At 40.6% G+C, this 13,261-nt stretch overlaps 1 protein-coding gene across 5 annotated transcripts in view; it reads right to left on the bottom strand.

The window, feature by feature from the left end:
* Positions 1–13,261, bottom strand: part of nkd1 (NKD inhibitor of WNT signaling pathway 1) — a 44,792-nt gene that overhangs the window by 16,001 nt on the left and 15,530 nt on the right. For all 5 annotated transcript variants that reach the window (XM_034287190.1, XM_034287192.1, XM_020056790.3 and 2 more), the window contains exon 4: positions 2,561–2,618. In XM_034287190.1, coding sequence (XP_034143081.1) covers positions 2,561–2,618 — 58 coding nt within the window. The remainder of the gene's footprint in view (positions 1–2,560; positions 2,619–13,261) is intronic.

The raw sequence follows: 13,261 nt of genomic DNA, 5'->3' as shown, positions 1-13,261 counted from the left end.
GTGACATACAGTCAGCGTCCTCTTTAAGGGTGAAGCTGAATTCTCCAGGCACTTTCATTATGTCATCATTCCTGATCTAACAGCCTTACCACGATATATTTATATAGACACATGCACACAAGCACACAAGCCTGAGCGTACACACACACACACACACACACACACACACACACGCAGAAATACAGCAATACACAGAGATATCACACCAATACACTGGCAGGACTGTGGCCACCCACTCTCAGCCTTTTGCCAAGTGTGGCTTTTTTCTGTGTCAATCCAGTGTGACCAGTTCAACAGGACTTCTAAGCCTCATTTAATGATCTTGTCAAAACTACATTTCAAAAGGCACCAAGGATGTAACTCATGGTAGAGGCACAGATCATAATAAGCTTGTATGACTCCTTTTGCCCTTTTTCATCCTGCTTGAAAAAAAAAAAAAGATCTTCACAAACTGTCTTTGGAAATGCTTACTGAAGCCATTAAGAACCACAGGTTGGTTTCGATATGTGCATTAGCTTTCCTATTATATTTAATCTCTCTCTGGCTGTTAATGCCTTTCCACTCCAACACACCACGTTCATTTCTTGGATTTAGAGAGTCAAAAGGCCAGAAGGCTCAATAACCGTTTAAATGTGATTTAACAGATGTGCAGCAGATATGTCAGAGAACTCCCAGGTATAAAGAAGTATTGTACCAACGGTAATCAAGAACTATCTTGAAAATGTCAGCTCACAAAAACTCTGACTGAAGTGTATCTCAAAGGGGAGTTGTCTACAGAGGCTGTAAGTGAACCATGGTTTGTTTACACTTCTGAGAATTAGGGGAAGAAAAGACAGGAATTTTTAGATATATATTTTCAGGCATTTACGATTTATTCAACTGGAACATGGATAGTTCTTGCTGAAGAGCAGTGAGTTGGAATCAAATCCATGCTGCAAAAGTACATGTGCACCAGTTGCAATGGCTTAGACAGCTGGAACATCCAGACATTAAAGGAAGTTTTTTGACAGAAACAATGTGTGGTGGGAATGGCCACATGTATGATCTATAACAGGTTTGTAATGCTTTTTTCATGCTTTTCACCAGGTCTTAAAAGACTCTTACAGTGAAATGAGTTGGAATGCCATGAAGACCCAAGCATACAGTACCTGGCCCAGCCTTTAAAATAAACTAGTCTTGGCAATTTTAGACCAGGTAAACTTAACCACAATAGAAGGTCCAGTAGCAACTCAGTCTGGTAATTATAATGCTGTGCAAGTGTAATTGTATAAATACTATATAAATAAAAAACATCAAACATCAAAAGTTTAACTAAAGATAACAGACAGTGGTGGTAACAGTGGAACTACAACCCTGTTTCCAAAGAAATTGGGACGCTGTGTAAAATGTAAAGAAAAACAGAATGCAATGATTTTTGGGAATAATGGACGCCGCGTCCTCCAGACTAAAGAGAGGGACCATCCAGCTTGTTATCAGGGCACAGTTCAAAAGCCAGTATCTGTGATGGTATGGGGATGCATTAGTGCACATGGCATGGGTGACTTGCACATCTGTGAAGACACCATTAATACTGAACAATAAATGCAGGTTTTGGAGCAAGAAATGCTGCCATTCAGATTATGTCGTTTTCAAGAAAGGCATTCTGTTTTTTTTGCATTTTGCTCGGCGTCCCAATTTTTCTGGAAACGGGGTTCTATTTTAACTACCATGAAAAGGTGAATTTCAGATGTTTTTTTGAAGATAAGTAGAGACTACTATCCTAGCCTCCAAGGGAAACTGGTTCCACCATTCAGGCGCCAGGACAGAGAAGAGTTTTGACTGCAAGGATCGGGAACTGCCCCGAAGGGATGGCCAAGAGCCCAGAGGTGGCTGAATGAAGAGCATGGGTAGATATTAAGGGTTTGAAAATTGCCTGAAGGTTGGGAAGAGAAACTCATCTTGTTACTCCATAGGCAAGAACCATAGCCTTGAAGCAGATTGGAGCTTCAATGGAAAGCCGGTGTAGATTGCGAAGAAGCAGGGTGATATGGGAAAACTTGAATGCAAAAACAAACCACTTCTAACTAGCGAGACAAAGCAAGCAAAGCATCAAAAAGAAACAGGCCCTTAACATCTTCTGGGTGCAGTAAATCAGCCAAGCTTCAATTTCTGTTACAATCAGGCCAATGGTATCTGAGAACACATACAACTGTAGCTGCAAACACAGGATGGCCGATTCATATTCTCCTATTGATTTCATCATAAGGGAAAAGCAGTCAGCCGAGCCACCTTAAACTATATCTGGAATGGCCCACAGAGTTCTGGTGCTCTTTCCCATCTGGGTTCTGGTGGAAGAGGCCTCTCCTCTGCTCCTAGATATTGAAATTCAAGAGTATCACTCAATGGGGAAAAACACGGAGGTGCTTGCTAGGTAGTGAGTCAGAGTGAGAGAAAGGGAGGATGAGAAGGAGTAGTAGGTAAAAGGGAAAGAGAGACGGGGGGATTCCAAGCATCCACCTCATCAGCACATTTCTGGGGCTTAAAGAGAGGAGGGGGGAGGAGATGGGTACAGACAGCCTACCTTCTAAACGGTAATGTTCATCACTGATCCCCTCTGCACACGTCTCGTCTAACACCTCCTGGAGAGAGAAACATGGAGAGACACATTCATTTTAGTGTATTTATAAGGAACCATTCCCAGCAACACACATATTTGATTATATGTATCTAGGGTATATTTCTACATGGGGATGCATACCTCTTGTATGTCAAAGTCGAAATACGTATTTGAAGCCTATTTGACAACTGTGAGCTAAACAAAACCAGAAGTTAGGAAAAGACAGTGCTGTAACTGAACGATCTAAAAGGGGTGGACAACTTGACTGGCAGATTGGCCTCAATCGTAGGTCTCAATCACATTCTTCCTGTGAGGAATTCTGGGTAGTCTGCACGGTTATTTCTGTGATAGGGTTTGTCGTCATCGGAGACAGCGATATGCTGGCAGGCTTGTTTTTCAGTGCACCCAACCCTAGGACCTCTCCTACCCTGGCAGCCGAGTTGATGAGTCCATACCAGTAGAACTGCATGATATGTGAGCACAGGGATTCACCGTGGCTCAGGTGTCTCTGTGGCATTATCGTCATTGGCTAAATAACCATTACAGCCACATTCGTTTGGGGGGTACACTGTGTATACCATATACCACAGGATTATTTGCTACGCTGTTTAAAGCGTTGTCTTAAATTGTTTTATAGAAGTTCTGTGGCTCAAACTTAATTCTTCAAGCTACTTGGACAAAAAGATCCGGAGCTCTTAATATGAAGGGCAAGTTTTCATTGTACATCAAGGCCTTGGATATTTTTTTAATCTGCAAGCCACTGTGGCAATCACTATTGATTAGATTATATTCAACTTTATTGTCATTGAACAATAAGAGTACAGTACAACAAAAAGCAGTTAGCATCTAACCAGATGTGCAAATAGAAGAGGGCAGGATATTTACAAGTATTAAGTATAGTATACGTTACAAGTGTAATGTATAGACATGCAATTGTTAGAAATCAGCAGTTACGTATAGTGGTCAAATGGTTATCAGTGCGCAACCAACAGAGAGATAAACTAAACAGAGAGGTTTCAGTTGTTCTCATTATCTAGGCACATTCACTTCCAATGAAACGTACATTCATATTGTAATTGTTAATGCTTGTGAAGCCTGCGAAGAGTTTGTCTACCGTGAACAAATCCTAATATCCACCAGAACCATTTTATTTAACGCTTCCTATTACGTAGCAGACAGCGAAGTTTGTTCTGTCTTGAACCTCAGGTATAATGCGATTGGACTGTTACAAGAAGCGAACGCGGGACCTGTTGTTCTGGAGACCACGTGTCTAACCACTACGCTATTTAACAAGGGGTTGTCAGTCAGTCAGTCAGGGACGGACTCAGTAAGACATTCACTCTTCTAGGCCGGCTCCGCTTACGTGGTCCGGCAAAAAAAACATGAGACAAACACTTTTGGAGCCACATTTCAAAGGCTTATTAATGCACATCATGCTACATCATGCACATTTGGAAACGTACTGAGGCCCATTTGGATGGTGTGGTAATGTTTAGGGCCACCTGGCCAAAACACATACAGCACATTTGCAGTTGGTCTGAACATTTTGCGTCTGACAACTTGACAGTTAACCTGGCAAAGAGTGAGTCCTGCCACAGGAACATTGAAGTACCTCAAAAGGTTAAGGGTCAAGGTAAAGTCAGACTAGTCAAGACAAATGCGGAGGCCATCAATGACCTTCCTGTGTCAATTGCCCAGGCTGTTATCCCACATAGGCGAGTCCCAAAGTCGCTTTCCCTTGGAACAGAAACTGTCAGGCAGCTTTCGTGAAGGCAAAGGCCCTATTGATCTCTGCCCCAATGCCAGCTGCTCCGAATTTCCGCTATCCATTAGCTCTTCATAGCAATGCCAACAATATAGGAGTCAGGGCTGTGCTCCTGAAAAAGGATGACGCAAGGTAGAGATTAAGAAGGCCGACCATTGGTGATCTGGGCTATCTGAAAACCGAAAAAATTTAATGAAGAGTGAAAGAGGAGGAAGCTTGAGTCTGATTGGACGGTTTAGACAGTTCTGAGGTGTTAAGAACTCCCAGCAAACAAGAATTAGACCATCTACCCAGAGTTATGAGTGTGCCAACATGTAGGAGGGATTTGGATTTAATCCAGCAGAGGCAGAGGTCAGCCGGTGTGATCTTATCCCAGTCAGAAACAAAGTGGGTGGCCCCTCAAGAGGACCCTTACTACTCACCACATCACTGACTGAGTCCACATCCCAAACGGACCAGTTTTTCCTAAGTAGTGCATCACATTTGGCCATGGGCCATATGGCTCACCTCAAAAGCAGTCCACTATGTAGGGAGTGGAATGCCATTTGGGACACCCCATAGCTATGACTGAGGATGTCTGTCTGAATCACGAAAACCTCTCACACAGATTCCACTCTCTCCCACTAAGTTGAAACCCACCCGCCTGCTATTTAAACTTCACCTGAACCCGACAAATATGGACAGGCCCGTAAGCAGCCAGCCCAGGAGATAGAAATCAGATAGCGTCTGTGTAGAAGCAGTGAAAGTGGAGCCAAGGTGAGGAGAGGAGTGGGCGGTGAGGAAGTGGGACGGTGCTGAGAGTTACACGAAGCGGTTTTGTCTTGTTGCTTGACGCTCATCCCGAGGCAGCCAGCAGAGCCGTCTGCAGCAGATAAGATGAGTAACAGGAGAGTCTGGGTGTGCAGGTTTAAAAGATACCCAGTCCAACAAAAGACTAAACCCCAACTGTCAATAAACATCTGTAATTTCTGAATGCCTTAGGTTGACAAACATTCACCAGGTGGCTATGGATCAAGTCCACATTATGCTGAGTGAGTGAGAGGGAGAGGGAGAGAGAGAGAGACTGCAATCAGCGATGGCTGTCCCTGAAAGTGGCATCAGGACTACCGGTGAAAGTTACGGAGAGTTGTTCAGGTCAGGTCTCATCTCCATCTGACAACGTAATGCTCATTTGCAGACCAGCACTGGAGCCAGCATCTACAGTACTATTCACAATTAAGGCCCTGGACTGCACAGTAACCCAATCCTAGTCCCCAGTCTCCCTCCCTCCACTAAACCCTATAAAAAATCACCCCTCAATCAACATTCCTTCAGGCTCTCTCTCACCATGCAAAGTCTGTGCTCTGACATCAACAATGCAGGCGGCTTGGCTTTACTTACAGAAAGCGACAAACCTCCAATCGAACTCTCTACATACGTACACCCACATACACGCTGTCAGACACACTTTGTCTCCTTCATATACACACACATGCACAGTACTGAGTTGAAGCAATTTTGTGTTTTTTTGATGAATGACCCAAAATGATGGAGGAGTTAGCCAAGAATATGAGAACAGAGGAAAGAGGAATGTGCTAATTGGTTGTTGTCTATGATGATGGATGGTAGCTGTATTATTAGTATGCTGGGGTTACTCTGGGATCTGCTCTTGGAATATGTTGAAGAAATGTAATACATTCAGTAAAAACATCCCCTCTCTCTTTCTCGCGGTTTCTCTTTTAGACCCTTTTTTAGCCTTATTTCTCTTATCCATTCATCAAAAGATCTGACGACTAAATGGCAGGATAAATATGAGAAGAAAAACAACATCACTAAAAGGAAAGAAGAACACACTATCTTTGATCTTAATTTTATTTCTGTTTCTAGGAGTTTTGACATACGCGCAAAGTCCATTATTTCATTCCTTCACTCTTTCCTTGCTTTCTATTAAAAGGACATTATGCAGTGTTTCCCTCCTATCGTAATAACAGCGGTGTGCCGCCACTACTAAAATGTGATGCACCGCCACAGAAAAACTTAATATTTTAATGAAATATTTTTTTATTTCTCCAAGCTGAGCGCAGTTTAGCATTGCGTGCAGTTTACTATCATACTAGCATCAGAGCAGAGCAACAAAGTCCGGCACCCGGCATTCAGAGTATGAATCTAGCGAGTGAAGTCAGAGAAACGTAACTGGATGTGTTTGTGCACACGCTCGTTTGGGTTGAACTGTCAGTAAGTGGCTGTAACATTGATATAAAGAAGATAGCCATCGTCTGAGCGACAACCAAAGGTAAGAAGCAAGCTAGCTAACCAACTGTCGCAACTCGATAGCTACAATCGGCTAAAACAGATTAGCATCAAGCTGGAAACATTACAGAGTTTTGGTATTTTGCCTTCAAAATAAGTCTGCAGTGTGTCTTTATAGTGTGTATTGCGTACATCTTCAAAGGAAAAACTATGTGGGACAAATATAAACTAAACTAAATTACTATTTAAATGTGTTCAGTGCTACATCCAGCAATACTATATTTTCTACCCCCTCTTTAACCCCCAATGCAACACACTATACTGTACATGGAATTCACATTGCCTCATTAGCTAGTAAATAGTGGCTTTTATTAGGAGTCTGGGAGGTGATTCATGAGCAGTTTTAGAGAATGGCTAATTGAGAGTGAGGAGTTAGGTTATAATTCGGGAGTTATGTTAAATAATGTTAAGAAAATAATGTTGACCAGAAAAAGAGACTGATGTACAGGGTGGATGTTATAGCATTTCACTCATCAAGCCTTTTGTGTCATTGATGCCAGCATGTCAGCCCCCTCCCTATGTTGGGGGAAAAAGTAGGGGAAATACTGATATGGCTCCTCTCTCTTGGTCCAGCAGCTCCAGGGCCTGTTGTGGTCTGTCAGAAAACTTAAATGGAGCTGGAATAACACTTTCAGTGAGGCTCAGGCACCTCCTTACCAGGCAGGCTGGACAAGGTGCATTCAGCACTGCGAGAAATATTTAATCCCCTGAATTTCACTTCTGACTCCAGTGACACACATTGTTCTCACTACAGTCTTCATTCAACCCCACACCATCCCAAGTCAGATCAATAAAAGGTCAAGCCCACATATCTGATGCCCTCACCCAATTGTTTCTGGGACTGACTGCTATTTTCTTCAAGAGGATCTCACAGGGACCCAACAGTTCCCAGGTTTGAGAATTAGAGAATAGGGATACTGACTAGTGAGTACAGTGCTCATTTTTAGAAATGTTCTACAAAAGGTGTAGAAGAAGGCAGGGCAAAGCCTAGGCAAGCCACATATATGGTATATAATTAAAAAGAAACAATCACAACAGGTTTTCGGACTCAGTCATGCATTTTAAACTGATTAAATATAATAACATACATTTAGGTACATAAAAAAAAAGGAAAAATGCCCCATTACAAATTACAAATCGAATTACAAACATTTAAAAATATAAATATTTATGGATGCTTTTTAGTAGTGTAGAAGACCATGTTGCCTATACAAAATTGGACAAAGAGTGTATTTTTCTTTATTCTAAAATGTATAGCCCAAATGAATCTCTGTTGTTCAACATAACTTGATTCAGAATAACATTTCTGAAGTGCTTTGCAGTTCAATGAAAAGCTCTGTAGTTGAATACATGTCCACATACAATGGCATCTAGTTTTTCTTAGCACGTCAACCATGAGTTAAAATGCTCCTAAAACTATTTAACCAGGTGCTCTATACTAGATTGTCCTTAGGGTCTTTGAAGCAAGCTGAATGTTTGATGTTATGTTTGACTATTAGGATTTTTTCTTGGATGCTTCAATAAAAGTCTGGAAGGAAAGAAATCACGACCTCAGGGTGGTTTTATAATTTTAGCTTCAGGGCCAATGTGGGCTTTAAAACACAAGTATATTATCAAAGAATAAAATACATAATTCTTAACTGTTTTGTAGTGATTGCATCTTTTGTTCATCCAACCTTAATTGCTTATCTTCAATGACCGTACTTGCCACTAGCTATATGCATGCTAATCAACTGACCTTCAAAGAGCCATCAATCTTAACATGTCGTGTCAGGACAATGAGCCAATCACAGGACTGCCTGCTAACCTTTTCCCTCTGTGGGTTCAAGGTTCACAATAGGAGTGCAGCTTAAGGCAAACCGAGTGAGAGACATGGCCAAGTGCTGCACCTCTTTGATCATCTGAAGTAGAACTCAGTGATCACTGCGTCTTTTGATCTTTCATATCTTGAAACTATTCCATGCTATATATGCTAATCAAATGTGTTTCACTGGTCTAATGATATATAAAACAGCATTGAAGGCCCATCTGCACGTTTAAAACAGAGCAGAAAAGATTTAATTGCTCAGAGGATAAACCTTGTGTAATGCTTTTTGTGTAAAGGTGTTCTTTGTTCTGTGTGTATCAACAAGTGTTATGAAGTGTTTATGAAGGTTCTATGAAGGCTACAGTGAGGTATCACTTAGCAAAAAAGGTTTGGCAGATGCTACAGTGCTTCAGAGAATCATGAAAGGCATTTAGCACATAAACAAGACTGTTCCAATGCTTGGGACCACCAAAAAACATTTTCCAGACATGATGTTTAATGTTCTGTCGAAACCAACGTATAAAGCCTTTCACTTTCAACAGAAGCCAAACCATTCAGAGTCTCTTCCCTTCTGGGCCTGAAGGACGGAGGATTGTATGGCCCTAGTGTGTTTTAAAGTTGTTAAAGCCCTTTCACAGAAGTGATTTATTCCTTGAGCAGCATAACACAAGAACCAAGTGTGACTGTGCATGACAACATCCGAGCAGCTACATTACTGGACAGGCTCCCTGCGCAGTCCAACACGGCTGTTTGATTTGGCCCTTGAATCTGAATGGCTGACCCACGTCGATGGGAGACATACAAATATGGATTTGCATTGAAGAATATAAAAGACAACACATTAGTACAATAATATTTAAAAAATATAAATTTCCAAATTGGAGCAGAATTGCTATATTGGGTGTATAACTGAGATGATAGCAACAAGTAGCAATTGACCACAAGGGCAAGTTGCACAATGGGTAGCAATGGGAAGGTATATTACTTTTCACTTCCAGTGCTGACAGGCATGCTCCCTATAAAAGATTTTGAGTGAGGAACAGATATAAACAATGGTTCGCTTCTGACATATCCAATGCTATTCATAAAGGATGTAAGAGGATTTTAGGGATCCATCCTAATTGTGGAAAACTGTAATAACCCTGAAAAACAGTGCCTCCTCATTGCTGCTAGATGATGTTGGAATGGACTATTGATGATAAAAATGCTATTGTTGATTACCTTAATCACCACTTTGTTGTAGCAGAAATCTGTCATGCCTAATCCAAGTGAAAAAGGAACACTGAACTACTGCAGACAGATTTATGAAACACTCACACTTAGTTTTAGGGGCAGCATGCATACAACTTTAAACATGATGACACAAGCTAAGCAATATTTTTGTCAGACGATGTTAACAGCCCAGCTTTTGCAGCGCCAATTCATACATCAATCATAAATTAACATTTCTAAATGTTTAGTGTTGACATGGAAAGCAAACATGAATAGGATGTTATCAGAGTTGGACAACTCTGCTATCTGAAAACGTTTGTAGTATTGTTTAACGTTGTTGTTGTTGTAGCTAACTGCTTGCTCCCTAGCCAGCTATGCAAGCATGAGGAACACTGAGAGTTTTGTCAACGCATTACCTTTTAAAGTTATGTTAGAGCTTTGCTGGCTTAGGTTTAAGCAAATGTTTCCAGCTACTGTTGGTGAGTGGTGCATTGGCCTAGTAACTATATTGTTTATTCAGGCAAGAATGAACCACTATAATAACCAAGGCTGGTGTTAACTATGCAAAGTTGAATCATCTCTGGCGCACATTTGTCTAGTTACTGATTCACCCTAGTGAGCTCAAAGTCACAGTATAATTAATGGTCAAACTTCTTGAACAAGATGAACGAGATGTAAGTGTGTGAGTCTGTTTACACTTCTGTGTGTGTTTACGGTGTAAGTGTTTATTTGTCTGATAGCACATTTAGTGTATGAGTGTGTGTGTGTGTATGTGTATGTGAGTGTGGGGTTGTGGACAGTCCCACAGGGCCCTTGGCTGACAATTTACTCTTCTGACGACAGCTCCCCCTAATCGTGCGCCAGCCAGCCAGTTAGGGTTTAGGGCATGATGGAGGCAGGCAGGGGGCCTGAGGAGCTGCGCTGGGTTGTAACACTGTTACTAGTTACTGGCACTCATTCAGAACCCAGGAAAAATCTCATTAGGGGAGTTAAGTGTTGGATTGGATGCCTCCTACTGCTCTGCTCTACCAGGCAGCACTGTCAGGTCTGACATTTAGACTAGCACAAGACAGGCCAACGACGCAGAGCGGGTGGGGGAGGGGTGTTCACACAAAAGGCCATTTAAGGTCTCAACAGAGTTTATGTATGTGGATCTGTCACATGCATGTGCTTCAGTGGAGCCAGATCTTTTGGATCAATGCACACATTTTGGTTACATGATACCTCACCGATCCATTTCTAGACTACCAAATAGCAATGTTCACAAGGCGAGCAGTGATAGTGTAGTATTTCCTCCTGTGTCTTCCTATTTATGGGCTAAGAAGAGTCATGTTGAAAATATCACCACTGTAAGCTAATTTATAACTATAACAAAACATTTTAAGTAATTGCATAATAAGAAACTTAAAGGTATAGCGACATTTAATGAATTCCTTTCTGTATGTTTGTAGGTTTATTTATTGCTTGACCAGTTATATTTTGTTATTCATTAAAATAGACTTCTCAATTGATGCATAGGAACCAAGCCACAGCTTTATTCCTGCACAATGTTAGATTCTATTTTTGTTCTGTTTGGGTTTTGCCTTTCATTTTGAACTTAGCCAGTTGTGTTTGTTTTTTGTCCTTTGATTTCGAACGTAGCTTGCCCTCTGTAGTAATGTTTTCACCTGTGTCTTGTTTGCCCCCTCGTTATGTCCCTATTTAAGTTCCTCCGCTGTTGCCTGTTCTTTGTTCCTGACGTTTTGAGCCGTTTATTTATTAAAATACCTTTTTGTTTAAGCAACGTCTGTGTCCTGCTAGCCTTGCTGCTTGGTGACACACATCAGAGCCACCATGGCAGAGCAATAAACCTTTTATTGAGTCACAACTTAGGAGATGCATAAAGATCTGTCGCCAGTTACATAGGCAGGACAATTTAAATGAATTCATTTAGAAAACTACTGAAAGGTTCATTTGAGGAAAATGTATCTGTTTGAGATTTTGTTTGTCTGATATCATTTCTTTTTTGAGTAGTGCAATAATTACATATTTTATTCTATTTAAAAACAATTATTATATTGTATCGTTATGTATTTCATGTGTATTGTGTGCAGCACGGTATTGTGAAAGGATCATGTTCTTAACAACTTTTATTTAAATAAACCTTAATACAATAAAACATTCCTGGAGGTACTACAGAATCATATGCAAGCCCTGAAACGTAAAGTGAAAACAAATAATTTGGTGCTGCATCTTAAGTTTATCTCGTAATTTCAAGACAGTATCTTGTTATAGCAAAAAGATTGGTTTTAGGGCTGAAAATGAGCTAATGGAAGCAGCACAACTGAGGGAGAGAATAGCAATGAAATTACGTTAATAGACCTACCGTATATCTCAAGAATTAAGTTCCCTGGGAACTTTTCTAAAAATATAACGTTCTTGACCGACGTAATGGCAACTACATATCTACACACCCCTGTTAAAATGCCAGGTTTTGGTGATGTAAAAGAATGAGACAAAGATACAACTTTTTCCACTTTAAATGTGAACAATTCAATAAAAAAAACTAACTGAAATCTTTGAGGAGAATTTTTTTTAAATAAAAACCTGCCATTTTAACAGGGGTGTGTACACTTTTTATGTCAACTGTATATATTACCCAGCAATCATCACTGCATATCTGTATATGAAAGAAATACAAAATTATTGAAATTATTAATTTAGTTGAATAGTTTTTTATAGTTTATTTATTGTTTATATAATTTATGTAGAATAAGCATATACTTTTGTCATAGATTGCTAGTGACTCTTTTACCCAATAAGTTTTTTTTTCTTTTCAAGGGCATATATAGCAAATCGCACTAATTCAAATTTAGTGTGGGTCCTTCATTGAATACAGGTGTATTTCTGAGCTGCAAACAAGGGCCTGTGCTATGCCCAACACATTGTCGGAGGGCCTGTGCTCTGTACGGGCCATCAAGCCCACCGGTCCCAGTGTGACTGCACTGTCTAAATGAACGCCTCTTGTTAGTCTACCTTGTCTGCCTGAAGGAAAATTGTGAAAGCCAAACCAAGAACACAGGAATGGTTTGTGGTTGTCTGTCTGTTAACCATAGTGGGTTATTTTGTCTAACCCTAACGCAAAAGCATTTGAAGAAGCGAAGGTTATAATTTTAAAAACGGTCCTGGGTGATGTCTGCCTAAAACAAACTCCTCTCAACCCTGACTGGATGTCAGTCTCAAGACAAGGGCCATGAATAACCAATATAACTTCAGCCAAACCATCACAACATTTGAAATGTATTTTTAAATTCATTATGTAAAAAGAAATCCACATGAACCGATCATTTTTAGACATGCTATTAATACTACTAGCAAGAACACAAATGGCTGAAAAGATAGCTTAAATCTGAACCAGCAAAAATATATTGGTTTTAGGGCTGCAAATGAGCTTAAGGTGTAGTGTTCCCAGAATCAGGATCTCTAGAAATGAAATACACCCCTCCCCCAAAATGCAGCATCATATGACTTAACAGCCACAGTCAGACTGAGCTGCACATACCAACAAAACAAGATGCCTTGAGATCGAGCCAAGATAAGAAGTGTTGATGTG

Source organism: Esox lucius, chromosome 2 (assembly GCF_011004845.1).
Source record: "Esox lucius isolate fEsoLuc1 chromosome 2, fEsoLuc1.pri, whole genome shotgun sequence".
Classification (NCBI taxonomy): Eukaryota; Metazoa; Chordata; class Actinopteri; order Esociformes; family Esocidae; genus Esox; species Esox lucius.
Note: the sequence above shows the minus strand (reverse complement) of the source record. Positions and strands in the feature narration are given on the sequence as shown.